Source organism: Phocoena phocoena, chromosome 7 (genome assembly GCF_963924675.1).
Source record: "Phocoena phocoena chromosome 7, mPhoPho1.1, whole genome shotgun sequence".
Classification (NCBI taxonomy): Eukaryota; Metazoa; Chordata; class Mammalia; order Artiodactyla; family Phocoenidae; genus Phocoena; species Phocoena phocoena.
In genome coordinates this window covers 80417622-80432738 of record NC_089225.1, presented here as the reverse complement: position 1 = coordinate 80432738, position 15117 = coordinate 80417622, and the positions used below count along the sequence as shown (strand labels likewise).

The 15117-nt window shown below is 44.0% G+C and overlaps 1 protein-coding gene across 1 annotated transcript in view; it reads right to left on the bottom strand.

Annotated features, from left to right (window-relative positions):
- Nucleotides 1-9780: 9780 nt before the first annotated feature.
- AOX1 (aldehyde oxidase 1) overlaps nucleotides 9781-15117 on the bottom strand; it is a 71264-nt gene continuing 65927 nt past the window's right edge. Inside the window, exons 33-35 of the mRNA XM_065880260.1 lie at nucleotides 13043-13231; nucleotides 12243-12410; nucleotides 9781-11299 (exon numbers count right to left, since the gene is read on the bottom strand). Of these exons, the coding sequence (XP_065736332.1) occupies nucleotides 11249-11299; nucleotides 12243-12410; nucleotides 13043-13231 (408 nt within the window). The 3' untranslated portion in view covers nucleotides 9781-11248. The remainder of the gene's footprint in view (nucleotides 11300-12242; nucleotides 12411-13042; nucleotides 13232-15117) is intronic.

Below are 15117 nucleotides of genomic sequence, written 5' to 3'. Positions count from 1 at the left end.
CCAGCTGTGTGCCTCTGATGGTGTGAGGGGCTTCGTGGGAGTAGAAGGACAAAAGGCCGGTGAGGTTCCTTCCCCCTGGCCTCTGGCTCAGTGGTCTGCCAGCGACCTTCCTGATACACCAGTGCCTTATGGTGTGGGAGGGTCATTTACACGAGACATAGCCCTTGCCCCCAAAGGGTTTATTACTTATTCAACATATATAGTCTTGACTAAAGACTATCACATAGCATGCCAAATTCAAATATCTTAGTCACAAAAGTTTTTTTTAAGTATTTTTTTCTGGCTAGAATTAGCAGCTTGGCCATTTACACAGAACAAACACAGAACAGGCAACCTTGTCTTTTTCATTTCGTTATAGGAAACAAGATAAATATGCATTTCCGTGTCTTTGTGCATAGGTCCCAAAACCTTCCTGCAGGAAGGATTCCTCCCTGAGGCAACTAGATGGTCTGAAGTGACTCAGAGAGTCACTCCCTCTGCACCCCTTGCCCGTACATTTTTATGGAAGCGTAATAAGCTTCAAATAATAATAAAGAAAGCCACAGAATGAAAAAAGAAATTAAGAAAAGGTTACCATTTTTTCCTATGAAAGGGACAGAGACCTTCACCTACCATATACATATTTTTTACATCTTTATTGGAGTATAATTGCTATACAATGGTATGTTAGTTTCTGCTGTATAACAAAGTGAATCAGCTATACGTATACATATATCCCCATATCCCCTCCCTCTTGCGTCTCCCTCCCACCCTCCCTATTCCAGCCCTCTAGGTGGTCACAAAGCACCGAACTGATCTCCCTGTGCTATGCAGCTGCTTCCTACTAGCTGTCTGTTTTACTTTTTCGCCTGCTATCTTTGTTCTCTAAAACCATAAGCCATGGCCCAAACAGCTAAAGGAGCCACCTAGATCCATATTTATCCTGAACTCATTAACATGTGCTCTTACCTGAACTAGATCAATCCTGGTTTTGGTGCTTCCTATGACTTCTAAGGTGGTGGCAGCAGCCCCATCGAGAGAGCAGATGGGCACCAGGCAGGCAGTGATGGAGGAGTGACTTCAGAGTTCACACAGCGAAGCTGAAAAGAATTGGCACAGTGACAGCAGCAGTTTCCAAAAAAGAAAAAGGAAAATGTATTTAGATGATTATAATAGTAATTACTTTGATATGAATACAATTAGTTGAGTATGTATCAAAGCTGGGCCATTACATAAATGATTTGGAACTTGAGTATGGAGACCTAAAAATAAATATTCTATTACTTGGAATTAAAAAAGCCATTTCCCCCTCCAAACTATCTTGTTGAAAAAGATTTTTGGAGTTGAAATAGTCTCTGTTTATTCCTATGCCCTTTTCAGTTTGCCAGCTGTTATATGTCTGGTCAAATAAATTCGTTACCCTTCAGACAATCTCCAGGTTACCTGTGACCTTATAAAGACCCAGAGGATATGAGGAAGAAGTTAAGAGACCACCTTGAAGGCACATCATTCAATAACTTCAGCAGAGTGTAAACTCCACGAGGGAGGTAACTTTGGTTCCCAGTGCCTAGGACAGGGGAAGCTTGGTAGATACTGGTTGAATAAATGATGAGGATAATTGGGCATTTCCCCTAAATGTTCAGGCTTTTGAATGCACATGAAATTCATTGTACCTCTCAAGAGGAGGAGAGAACTTGGGTTTGACCCTGAATATGGTCATCTGTCTACAGGAGGGTTATTAGGAAGGGTGAGAGCAGGCTTTCAGATCTCTCCTGGGGTGCCTCTCTTTTTTTCATTCACACAAAGACAGGAAAGGAGAAAGTATCTAAAAGGCACACAAACCATCGAAAATGGAAGATTTCTGATATAATTGGAGCCTCCCCAGTACCACTTCTTTTAAACAAGGAAACATAGGATAATTGGAAGAGAATGTAATACAACTTTGGGTGCTTGGCCTAAAAAAAGAAAAAGAAATCTATAGCCATCCCGCACAAAATGCCTGAACTTTCTTTCAATTTATTCATAAATCGATGATGGAATGAGCAGAGGGGATGTAGTGAATTAGAGCTGGTTTTCTGCATGGTTGTGGGACACACCCCAACGCTGTCATGACACCTTTATACAGTCACAGAATGCGAAGATGTCAAAGTGGAAAGAAGGTACACAAACAAGGTACTGCTGCCTGTTGAGTTTCTAAGGGCACTTTTCACACTTTTTTTTGGTATTGAAACAAGCAAAAAAAAAATCAATGTCTCTCAGGGTCCTTCTCTTGATGGTGGCTTTCACTTCTTGCCTGATTGCAGGTATAGATGTGTTTTCTGGTCTCCAAACCTGCCCCAAGACAAGTTCTACAGGGGGCACCTGTCTTTACACTGTGATTGAAGGTTAGGAATCAGTCAGAACAGCCTCCAGGAGGCCGGACTGTCAGCCACAGTCTGGGGCTCAACTCTGGTGAATTCAGGCAGACCCCAGCTCTCCAGAGCTCTCACTGGTCAACCCTCAGTTCCATAGAGGGTCTGTGCAGACAGTGATCACGTGCTCACAGCTGACCTGGCGGCTGGCCCTGGAGACCAAGGCAGGACCCTCAGCTACATGTGATACTGACCAAGAGGCTGAGGGCCCCCATGAACTTAAGTTTCTCAGAATGAATCAGGTGTCAGGGAGTGGGGCTCAAAAACTTCCACATTTTAAACAATATCTCCAGGTAATCATTATCCTTGATTAAGTTCAGGAACCATTGTTTTATACCATTCCATTTGCAAGACAAGCCACTTACTTTAATCCTACCTACAATTGAAATGTTTGTAATGTCTATTTAGGTCTTCCGCCCATTTTCAAATTGGATTGTTTGTTTTTTTGATATTGAGCTCCATGAGCTGTTTGTATATTTTGGAGATTAATCCTTTGTCTGTTGTTTCATTTGCAAATATTTTCTCCCATTCTGAGGGTTGTCTTTTTGTCTTGTTTATGGTTTCGTTTGCTGTGCAAAAGCTTTTAAGTTTAATTAAGTCCCATTTGTTTATTTTTGTTTTTATTTCTGTTACTCTAGAAGGTGGGTCAAAAAAGATCTTGCTGTGGTTTATGTCAAAGAATGTTCTTCCTATGTTTTCCTCTAAGAGTTTTACAGTGTCTGGTCTTACATTTAAGTCTTTAATCCATCTGGAGTTTATTTTTGTGTATGGTGTTAGGTAATGTTCTAATTTCATTATAAAGATATATTTTAAAAAAAAAAGAAGCTTACATTACATCTCCTAGTCAAGGCCTGTCCCTGTGAATACAGATCAGCCTTATTAAGCTACTGATTAGAAGAGGGAGGAGGTGGTAGAGTCAGCTAAGCTAGGGCTGGTGTAAGTTGGCACAGTTGCCTTATTTAATATTATTTAATTGCTAAATAAACTGATTCAGTGAATCAGCCCCACAGTAAAATGATGTAACAAGCAATAAATCTGGTTTAAAAAAAAGTTTGCAATGAAGCACGATAGGAAGAAACAGTTCTAAACTTTGCAAGAGAGATTGCAAAGTTTCCAGAGTTTCTTATTAGCTTTGATTTCCCAAACAAACAAAACGATACAGTGTTTTCTCAGGTGGAATAATAAATTTACTTCAGGATCTGAATTACTCTCAATGACCCCTGCGGAGGAAATGATTCTATAGATTGAGGCAGTTTACCTGTAGCCCGTTATTTCTGAATAATAAGAATCATTCGAACTATGCTTGTTGATCTTGTTTGCCTGAGTTGATCAAACATCACTCTTTGCAATTATAAAATTACGTAACCCTGTATTGTATTTGGCTTTATTTTGGCCGAATGTTTGCCTTTGTGTCAGAGGATAACCAACAAGGATTTGCATTCTAACACAACACAGGTTTCAGGAAAATAATAAAAGATTATGAAATACTGAATATTATAAACTTTTAAAATTCTTGAGTTCACAGAGTTGAGTAAAATGGTTTTAACTCTCAATACTACCTAAAAAACATACTCCTGTTTTTCACTCATATTTGCAAAGTTAAGAAAACAAGACCTTGGCAGTAGTAATCAAATAGCAGTATTTCAGCACCCACGGGAAAACATTTGCACAACTCACTGCCACTTCCCGTTGGTGAAGGGATTCTAGAAGGCTTGCTACCACCTGAGGAGAGGAAACTTGGTCCAGGGGAAGCAGCACAAACTCTGGGAGCAGAAAGATGAGAAGCAATGTCCCTCTGATGCCTATTAGCTGAGTGATCTGGGGCACATTACATAGCTGCCCTGAGCCTCCATTTCTGTACATGTGGAGTGGGCGCACATGGGACCGTTATGCTCAGTTTCAACCTCAACTGCCTCTTCCTCTCTGCCAGTGGGACTGAGAACAACGATGCTGGGTTGTCCTTCGGGCCCAGCGTTAAAGACAGTGAAAAGCAAAGTGCACATTCCATTCGTGGATTGTGTCTTAGTTAAATCTCAAGAACTCAAAACAAAAGTGGGACCAGAAAATTATTTTGCCCTTTGTCCTAATTTAAGGACAAAGGTCTGATTTAAGCCCACTTTAAGAAGTAACAGATTAAAAGGTAAACTAACTGTAAAATTTATCCCTAGCTTTCCGGGATGCCTTCTCTTCTAGTCTTGCTGGTCAGAAGTTGTATAATTAGTTGCAAATGATCTGAAGATTTTACACTCCTAATTTGTGTGTGTCGGGGGAGGGTGGCTTGGGGCAGAGGGGAGGAAGGAGGTGGGGAGGAAGAGAGAGATGGGAAAGATGGTCATAAAGAGAAATCCATGCCTAACACTTAGATGAATACAATCTAATTTGGCATGCAGTCACCAAATGCAGTCTGAAGACATCAATATAATCAAGTGATTTTCATCTAGTAGTCCTAATGCATTTTACAAGTAGATTCCACCCCCTCCTCCCAGAGACCTACAGATTGATAGAGCGCCATGGTCACGGAGTCAATCACCAGTTCACACGCTGGCCACCTGAGCCTAATACCTTCTTGCTACCCTGGTTTCTTTCTCTACATAAATTTAGAAACTACAGCATGATCAACTTAACCTTCCTTCCATTCACAAAGAAAACAAGTTCATCGGACTCCTTAGAATGAGACATTACGCCAGAATAATCGGCTGAATGTTGTGGAGTTGCCCCTAAAGCACCTGCTGTTGTGTCCACCTGAGCCAGGGGCCGGGATGCTCCCATGGGAGGGTGACCAGCAGGACAGAGGGCAGCCCCGAGGGGTGATTCTGGTCTGCTCTCTGTCTGCGTTCCTGCCATCAAATCTTGTTTGCCTGGGCTCTCAGTCGTCTTATTTCCCTACCTCCCTCTGTTACCCCTCACTTTCCTCCTCCCTTAGGCCAATTTGAAAGGTCAATCTCAATCTAGTTCTTACACAATGTACACTTTTCCCTGCCCTGGGGGCGACCCACCGGAATAAAATTTCTTCTTACAGCCAGCAACAAGAACTTTCTTTAATCTGAAATGGAACTAAATCATGTAGATATAATGCATTCACGTGTGGTTTTCGGTGTTAATTTTTTTTTTTTTTTTTTTTTTTTGCGGTACGCGGGCCTCTCACTGTTGTGGCCTCTCCCGTTGCGGAGCACAGGCTCCGGACGCACAGGCTCAGCGGCCATGGCTCACGGGCCCAGCCGCTCTGCGGCATGTGGGATCTTCCCCGACCGGGGCACGAACCCGCGTCCTCTGCATCGGCAGGCGGACTCTCAACCATTGCGCCACCAGGGTTTTAAATTATCAAACTAATGCTTATTTTTTTAAAATCAAAACCACAAAATTGTATAAAGTAAGAGCGAAAATTCTCCTTCCCAATTTCCACTTTTCAGAGTTAACTGTTACCAGATTCCTCTGTATCCATACAGAATTTTCCCATGCATATATGAAATATATGTACATACATGAATCTAGAAAGTGAAATCAAAGTATTCATATTACTTCGAAATTTGCTTTTCTCAAGTTACTTAGGCCCTTTGTGCCTCAACTGCCTCACCTGTGAAATGGAAAATAATAGTAGTATCTCTCTGGGGATTTCTGTGAGGATTCAGGTGTGCTTAGAACAGCACCTGGCACCTAGTAAGTTCTCAATAAACGTTAACTATTTTTTTTTTTTTTTTTTTTTTTCTTTTTGCGGTACGCGGGCCTCTCATTGTTGTGGCCTCTCTCTTTGCGGAGCACAGGCTCCGGACGCGCAGGCTCAGCGGCCATGGCTCACGGGCCCAGCCGCTCCGCGGCATGTGGGATCTTCCCGGACCGGGGCACGAACCCGCGTCCCCTACATCGGCAGGCGGACTCTCAACCACTGCGCCACCAGGGAAGCCCAACTATTTTTATTATTGTCATAGTTTATTAAACTGTCCTCAGTTTACATTGCTTTCCTTTTTCCACTATTACAAGTAGGCTTTATCTTTGCACATTTGAGCAAGTATACCTGCTGCACAAATTCCGAGAACTAGAATTCCTGGGTTGGAGGGTCTGCATGCTACTAGGTCCAACTAATCTGGCTTCCTAAATGTGCAGTAATACAATGAACTGTGTATGAGATAGTGTCTGTTTCCCCATATCCTTCGCCAGAACTGAGTACCATCCACGCTTGGCATTTTTCAAATATCTGGGGGGAATTTCAGTTCATAATTGGCATTTCTTCTGTTATTGTGAGATATTCCATCTTGCTATAGATTTAGTGAATATTTTTATTTATTCTTCTGTCCTCTATTTTCTATTAGGTTTTTTACTTTCTTACTAATTTGAAGAATTTTCTTACATACAAGGGATATTAACCATAATCTGCTGTAAATGTCCAGGTATTTTATGCCGATTTGTTAACTGTCCACTGGAGACATCACATATAGCCCTTTAATTGCGAGTATCCTGCATCTGGGAGGATGGAGTTCCATCCTCACAAGCCTTCCAGATGGCATGTCAGTTGTACCCTCTCTAGGTCATTCCATTGCCCAGGCGCTTCTGAGTGGTACAGATGTGATATGACCATTGGATCCCATATCTCACACTTACCCCACCCTGCTGCAAAGCAGGTGACAGTATTTGCTGTAAATTGTTCTGAGGTGATGTTATGTGGGATCTTAAGAGAGCAGATTTAATACTAAGTAAGCCCTTAGGTAGTGGTGATGGCTGAGGTCCTGGAGGCAGGCACAGCAAACCCTCACCCAAGATATGCGTCTCTTTCTGTTAAAATAAATCACATCTCCTTCCAGGGTAGAAGTGTTCAATGCTGTCAGCTTGCCACCAAGTGGCGAATTGGTCTCCTGGAAGGATGCTGCTAAACTGGGGACTGGCTTTAGTCTGTACTGGGGGCCGTTGGACATTCAGCAGCAGCTACATGGATGCACAGGGCCCACCCCTGCCCCCCTGGCCCTTCCCACACCCATTGTGTCAGCAGTGGAGTGACCAGGGACAGAGGTGGCTAATGTCAAATGCCATTTTGTCTACTTTGCCTCTTTCATGGTGGGTGTTTTCTGCTAGAACTGGAATTCCTGGGTCGAAGGGTATGTACACTGCTGGGTCCAACTAAATCACCTTCCAAAATGTGTGCGGTAGTACAACCGATCAGGTGTGAGATTGTCGCTGCTACACACGAGTCCGTGGGCCACTTGGGCCACTCAGCTTTCCACACGAAATGGATGACCAGGTGCGCCATCCAAAGCTCTGCCCATCAGGAGAATCTGCCCTCACCACCTCTGAGTGGGGCTGTAGTGAAGACACCACCCATACCTGGCTTGTACACACATACTGAGCCCACCCATCTGTGAACCAAGCTGACTTTTCCTTTTCCATCGGTTTGTCCTAAAGGACCTCTGACTCCACCGTGTAGCCACAGGGATGATTTGCGGGAGACGTGCTGATGCAACAGTAGTGGGTAACGGGGTCTGGGTTACCTGCAGCTTGCTTGTTCTTTCAATTCCTTGTGTTTGATTCTGCATGTGCCACTTCCGGCTTACCTTATGGCTTCTGGGCTTAACTGCATTTTAACAAGATCCTCAAGTTATTTGCGTGCATTTTAAAATGAGAGAAGTACTACGTAGTATCAGACAGACAAAAGGATAGGTCAAAGTGATAGTGTCTTCCAGGCAGAGGGCACAGGCAAAGGTTCCAAAGTGAGAAATAGAACGGGAAGTGCTCACGGTAAAAGGGGGTTGTGAGATAATGCTGGAGAGGTAGGCAGGAGCCAGAGCACTGAGGGTACACACGCCACCTTAGGGACTTGGAACAGTATTCTGGTGGGATGAATAGGAAGCCATGGCAGGATTTGAGGCAAGATCATAACATGATCATTTGTGTGTGTGTGTGTGTGTGTGTGTCCATACTTGTACACGTAACTTTGGCTTTAATCTGGAGAATGGTTTGGAAGGGAAGCAAAATGAACACAGAGCAAAGATGAGGAGACTGCCGCAATAGTCAAGTTAGAAATAATGATGGCTTGGGACAACAGGGGAACAAAGAGAGTGAGAGGCAGATGTAAGACGTTTCTCTGAGGTGGGATTAACAGGACTTGCGCACCTGGAGAACGGAGCATCTCGGATCACTTCCCCCTTCCCCCCAACCCCGGGCTTCGGCTCAGCGTCTTGTGGATGGCTGCACTGACGAGAAGATCTGTTTGGGACCCATTAAGATGGAGGTGCCTTTGAGACATCCAAGTGGCAGTGACAGGCAAGTTGGGTTTTCAGAGCTGGACTTTGAGTGAGAGAAGCCACAGGAGTGAAGGCACCCACCAGGGAGAGGGAGTGAGATGAGGACCCACGGCTCCCTGGGAAATCCCAGCATTTATAGACGTGGGCTGGAGGAGGGGTTGGCAAAGGGACAAAAAGAGAGGGGGAGAAAGCAGAAGAAACAGAAAACCTGGGGAAGCCAAGCTGTGAGGATCCTAGGAATGTGCCCTCCTTTGATCTGTGTCACCACAGCATCCAGGGTGAGATTTTAAAATGGGTCAGTTCGTGTTACTTCTCTGCTCTGCCTTTCACTCAGATTAAAAGCCCACGTCCTCACAGTGGTCTCAAGGCTCTGCTTGTCTGCCCCTCCCCGGGCCTGTTCCGGGCTCACAAGCGCCATTTCTGTCCACAGAGAGGCAGGCACACTCCCCCGGCGTGGACTTTGCCCCCAGATGCTCTGACGTGCTCTTCCTCCAGGTACCTTCTTGGCTCAGACCCTCACCATCCTCATCCCCAGACCTACCAGCTGCAACCAGCTCCAGGCCTCCCTCACTCTCCGTCACCTTAACCTGCTCTACTTGCATTGTTCCCTCAGCACTCGGCTCCATCGATCACACTCTGTAATTCAATTGTATTTGTTATTTTCTGTCTGTCTCCCCTGACTAGATTATAATCTTCACAAGGGCAGGGATCTTTGTTGACTTGGTTTACTGTTATGTCCTAAGTGACTAGAACAGCGCCTGGCACATGGTAGGTGCTCCATAATCATTTGTGATATGAATGAGAAAGTCTGCTCTTTAAAGGGTTTTCATGTAACCATGTGTAACCATAGTAAGAATGACCTTAGTCTTTAGTCCCAGGCCACTGAAGTTTTGCCGTCTTACCTGGCTCTGGGACAAGAGTCAAGAGTTGCAAGTGTGACAGGGAGAAGATATTATACTCTATCTAGTCTCTAGTCCTTTATACATCAGTGCCGATGTTTGGAGTTTTTCAGTGATTCTGTCCTGCTGCTTGGTCCACTTTGAGGTTTCCTGTCACTAAAGGCCACTGGGATATATTTCTTATGAATCTCACAACTTCTCACTCTTTTCCTCGTTTTCTGTTTCTCACATACCGTAAAATTCACTCTTTTAAAGTGTGTGTAATTCAGTGGTTTTTAGTATATACATAGGTTGTTCACCCATCATCACTATCCAATTCCAGAACATTGCCATCAGCCTGAAAAGAAACCCTGTACCCATTAGCCATCACCGTCCCATTCCTTTTTCCCCTCAGGGCCTGGCAACCATTAATCTACTTTCTGTCTCTATGAATTTGCCTATTCTGGACATTTCATAGATGGAATCATACTATGAATATGTGGCCTTTTGTGCCTGGCTACTTTCACTCAGATAATGTTGTCAAGGTTCATCCATGTTGTAGCATGTATCAGTATTTCATTCATCGTATGGCTCAATAATATTCCCTTATATGGATAGAACACATATATCAGTTTATAGGGTTGGGCTGTTTCCAGTTTGGGCTATTATAAATAATGCTATGAACCTTGGTGTACAAGTTTTTGTGTGGACATACGTTTTCAATTCTCTTGGGTATATATGTAAGAGTGGTCATATGATAACTACGTGTTTAACTTTCTGAGGAACTGCCAAAGTGTTTTCCAGAGGACCTGCACCATTTTCATTCTCCCCAGCAATGGATAAACGTTCCAATTGCTCCACATTCTTGCCAGCACTTACTGTTGTCCATCATTTTGATTACAGCTGCCCTAGTGGGTGTGAAATGATATCTCATTGTGGTTTTGATTTGCATTTTCTTCATGACTAATGAGTTTGAGCATCTTTTCATGTGCTTATTGGCCACCTGGATGTCTTTGGAGAAATGTCTATTTAATTCCTTTGCCCATTTAAAAATTGGGTTATTTATCTTTTTATTGTTGAGTTGTAAGAGTTTTAAAATATATTCTGCACAGTAGATCTTTATCAGACATACGATTTGCAAATATTTTCAATACTGTCTCCTGTTCTGTGGTTTGTCTTTTCAATTTCTCATAGTGTCTTTTGAAGCACAAAACTTTTTAGTTTTGATTAAGTTCAATTTATCTGGTTTTTTTCTTTGGTCCTACAGACTCTTTAGACATAGTGCCTAGATCCATTCTGACAAGAAAAAGAGGGTGTTAGCAGATGGGGACAAATGAGAAAATGACAACTTTACAGTTCATACTAATAAAGTTACTTAGAAAACCACCTTTCACTGGACAGTATAATTTCTGTTGGTGAATACAAGCCAACTATGAGTTACATATAAACCATCATCTTCCATTCCATTCAGCTGGATGGATTTAAGGGACAGAATAATAAAGAATACCATTCTAGAGGAAACCAGTTAGCATTTATGCCATTTAAAATATGATTTCTAAACTGCTTAAACATATCTATCAAATTCCAAATGGAACATTTAAAATCAGCATCCTATAAAAGCAATACTCTGTGAAATGATTTCTGAACTGTGAAAATTTGTCTTTCAGACCCATCATCCTAGAGCATTGAGACTGGATAGATTGCTTTGTTGGAAGAGCCACCCCATCTTCGCCAGAGGTTTGTATTTGATTCATATGGGTATACTCCAAGGAACATAGGATCCAGGTTCATCTCTTGGAATCTGGAATAAAAGGACAAGTTTGGATGTTTGCAACTTGGAAAATGTTTGTGATGTGTGACAAATGGCAGACTATAAAATAGGATAAAAACCACCCAGAGGGTGCCCAGGACAACGAGAGGTCTGGCCATGACAGTATGAGAAACGTGGAGGAATCCAGGAGGAGGCCAAGGGTCAGGCGAGGCAGGACAGCTATGAGAGTCATCTCATGCTTGAAGAGGGACAAAGGAAAGGTGGAATCAGCCTCTGTGCTTCTCCAGAGTGAAGCGGCGATTCGTGGGGTTTAGGAAGAGCTATAAGGGGTACCATGAAGAGCCCTCATGACAGGAGGTATAGGACGGGGCTCTCCCCTCAGTATAAGGAATAACTTGTTTACAGTCAGAGGAGTCACTGTCAATGGCATGACCTCCTCCCACAATGAAAAATCCCACTGGAAACGCCCAAGGAGAGCTGAGATGTTTGCTCAGCCGGAGTGGGGCGGGGCGGGAGGGGGGTTGGCTTGCAGGAGGGATTCCTGCTGCTGGGGGTTGGGAAAGGGCCCGTCCTACTTTGTGGTTCAAATGAGGCATGGCACATACTCCCAGTGGTTTGGAAGGAAGTTTAGTCTGTCCTCTAAACTTCCTTCCGAGGAAGTTAGATTGTGGAGGTGGCCCAGATTCTCGGCGTGGTATTCTTGGGTTCAGGGCACAGTTCCTGAACTTTATCCCTGACTAATGTGTCCTGGGAAGGGAACAGAACTAATCAGGAGGAATATACAATTGATGAGTGAAGAAATGAAGAATGAACCTTTCTTTTTTAGTGGTGTAGGACTGAGCCCCACTGCAGGCAGGCTGCTCTCCTGCTCAAATGCCTTCAGGATTCCTGTCACCTCTTCTTCCGTGGAAAACCACCACGGTGGGTTAATGAAGCTTAACCACAAGGACAGACTTGCATGAGCAGAACATACCATTTTTGTGAACCTGTCTTCACAGGCCAGTCTAATCTTCTCTGGGGTCAGTGGACTATTGAGCTTCAACGGTCCAAACAGCCCTCTCTCCCGTCGTGCTGCACTTACCGCGTCCTGGATGGCGAAAAACACCGAACACCCCAGGAATATCCCAGACTCTCCCAGACCCTGGAAGGGAAACAAGCCAACTAGATTATGACTCTCTCTTTCTCCCTCTGTATATATATACATATGTATGTGTATTATGTATATGTGCATCTATAGGTACATATGTGCATGTACGGGTACATAAAATATTAAATATTACATGTACAATTTTTTCCTTTAAAAAGCTAATTCACTATTTTAACCCAGTATTCCCATTCTTAGGATTCCAGCCTAAGGGAATGATCCCAAATGGAGAAAGCAGATCTAGGCATTAAGATGATTATTGGCATGAAGATGAAAAATCAGACAACCTGACGGTAATAGTAGTTTGTGTTAGTCTCCACGATTTGGAGTATTTTTTTAAAATTGTATAATGTTGTTAAATTACTTTAAAATTAAAATGTTTTGGGAATTCCCTGGTGGTCCAGTGTTTAGTACTCTGTGTTCCACTGCGGGGGGCACGGGTTCAATCCCTGGTTGGGGAACTGAGATCCTGTAAGCCGCATGGCGGCCAAACAAAAAAAAATGTTTAATAGGGCTTTTTTCCCCTACAATCCTGGCAAAACCCCCAAACAACCAAGAGATGAATGTAGCCCCTCCCTCCTGGCACAGATATCACGTAAACATGCATTTATTCATAGAGCACAGCTTACCTTAGATGAATACAGGGTATTTGAGTTTTGAGACGGAGGCAACAAAGAAACGTGCAACTCCGTGGGGATGTCACAGATGGCAGGGATCTTATATTGGTTTGGGCCCCGAGTGTACAGGACCCCCTGAGGAGAATAATTCAGTTCCTCTATTGTATAAAGTCCCACGCCTTGAATAAATGCACCTTCAATCTGAGGCAAAAAAATAAATAAATAAAAATAAAAATTTCCATATATGAGAAAAGACAGTCAACAGTAACATTTCACCTTCTTGCTGTTAGTCTGAATCTTAAAAATGCAGTTGAAGGGGGTTTTCAGCATGTCTTGGAGTATGTCTCCAAATGTTTACTTACAAGTTCACCTCGAAGCATGTCTGAACATCCTAGTGAACGCTAAGTTCACTCAAAGGACTTGAGTTCGAATCTCAGCCTGGCATTAAAATTGCAGCTCTGGAAGAACCCTCAGGGAGCCTGTAGCCCAAATGCCCTGACTTTTTCTGCCTACAAGGCAGATGAAACGCTCTCTGACTGGTTGGCCACAGACCCCAGCACCCCAGGAAAGACTCTCGGGGCTCCGGAACCTTAGCAGCTCCTCACTCACGAGCCTGCTGGCCTCACATCTCTAGACTCAGTTTCCTCGCTTGTAACATGAAGGGTTCGAACCGTGTGCTTGCTTAGCTTCCTTTACAGGTTTAAAATGTTCCGGTTCTTAGATGTCAGCACGTGGACAAAATTACCTTTCCACACAGACTTCTTTTTTTTTTTTAATTTTTTTTTTGCGGTACGCGGGCCTCTCACTGTTGTGGCCTCTCCCGTTGCGGAGCACAGGCTCTGGATGCACAGGCTCAGTGGCCATGGCTCACGGGCCCAGCCGCTCCGCAGCATGTGGGATCTTCCCGGACCGGGGCACGAACCCTTGTCCCCTGCATCGGCAGGTGGACTCTCAACCACTGCGCCACCAGGGAAGCCCCACACAGACTTGTGATTTCTGAGTCTCTTCTTCCTTTTTTCCTTCCTGTGGCCATATTTTCTCCACCCATCTCCATCCTCACTTCTATCTATTAGCAGAGATGTTCTTCTCTACCACGATGTTAGAGGAAGCTTCCTGACACTCCGGACTGCTCCCCGGGCCAAGTCCCCTCCCCCTGCTAAGTGAGGTGCCTGTCTTTGGAGGCTTCCACCAGCCCGGCCCTCTTCTGCTCCCTACCTCCAGCCTCACATCCTGCTCCTGGGACATGGGTGAGCGCTGCCACCAGCCTCTCCTCACTGCCAGCCATGAACACAAGGTGTGCAGAATCTTAGCTCTTTCTTTAGGTTGATTTCCTCCACTCTCCTCCCACCCAGAACACCTCTTCCCGATCATTCTTTGACTACCTGGTCCACACCACTTCCTCCCGGAAGCCTGCTTTGACTTCTCCAACCCATACATTCTTCCCATTCTCCAGTCAATGTCCTAATTGGAGAGTCCCTCAGACTATACGCTCCATTGCAAGTAGGGAGCTGAATGGCCCACTGGGGCTGAGGCAGGTAAAGAAAGTGAGTGAAGCTTCCAGAGAGCATGTGACTCTCTAAAGAAGCAGCCAATCAACTTTTCCTCGTGGAAATGTAGCTCTGGTGTTGGCAAATTTTCTGTGTTTCCAAGAGGTGCTAGCCATTTGAAACTTCATGTAAAATATTTGCTTGTGATTTTTCAATCTTGTTAATTATTTCAAATTTAAATTTTAAAATGTCTGTGGGCAAAATAGGCTACCCATCAACAGCTGCTGCTGTAACTCTTTGACGTTTGTGATCTCAACCCAACATTAAACTCCCTGAAGCCAGAGCCCATCGTCTCCCCAGGATTCAGCACTAAGCACTGCATTCTACTTCCAGCCCACAGGTATGGGGCTCACTTTTCACCTCTAGGCTTAGTCCTGCTCATTCAAGCTCCCCAGTCACAGACTGTATGTTTCTTCAAAATCTACCTGAAACACCTTTGTCCCCTTCCCTTTTTTAAACACTAAGAGATTTGAGTTCCGTGGCTGTCCTGAATGGAAAGATTCTGAATAAAGGGATAGAATAAGAAGACGATGAACAAGC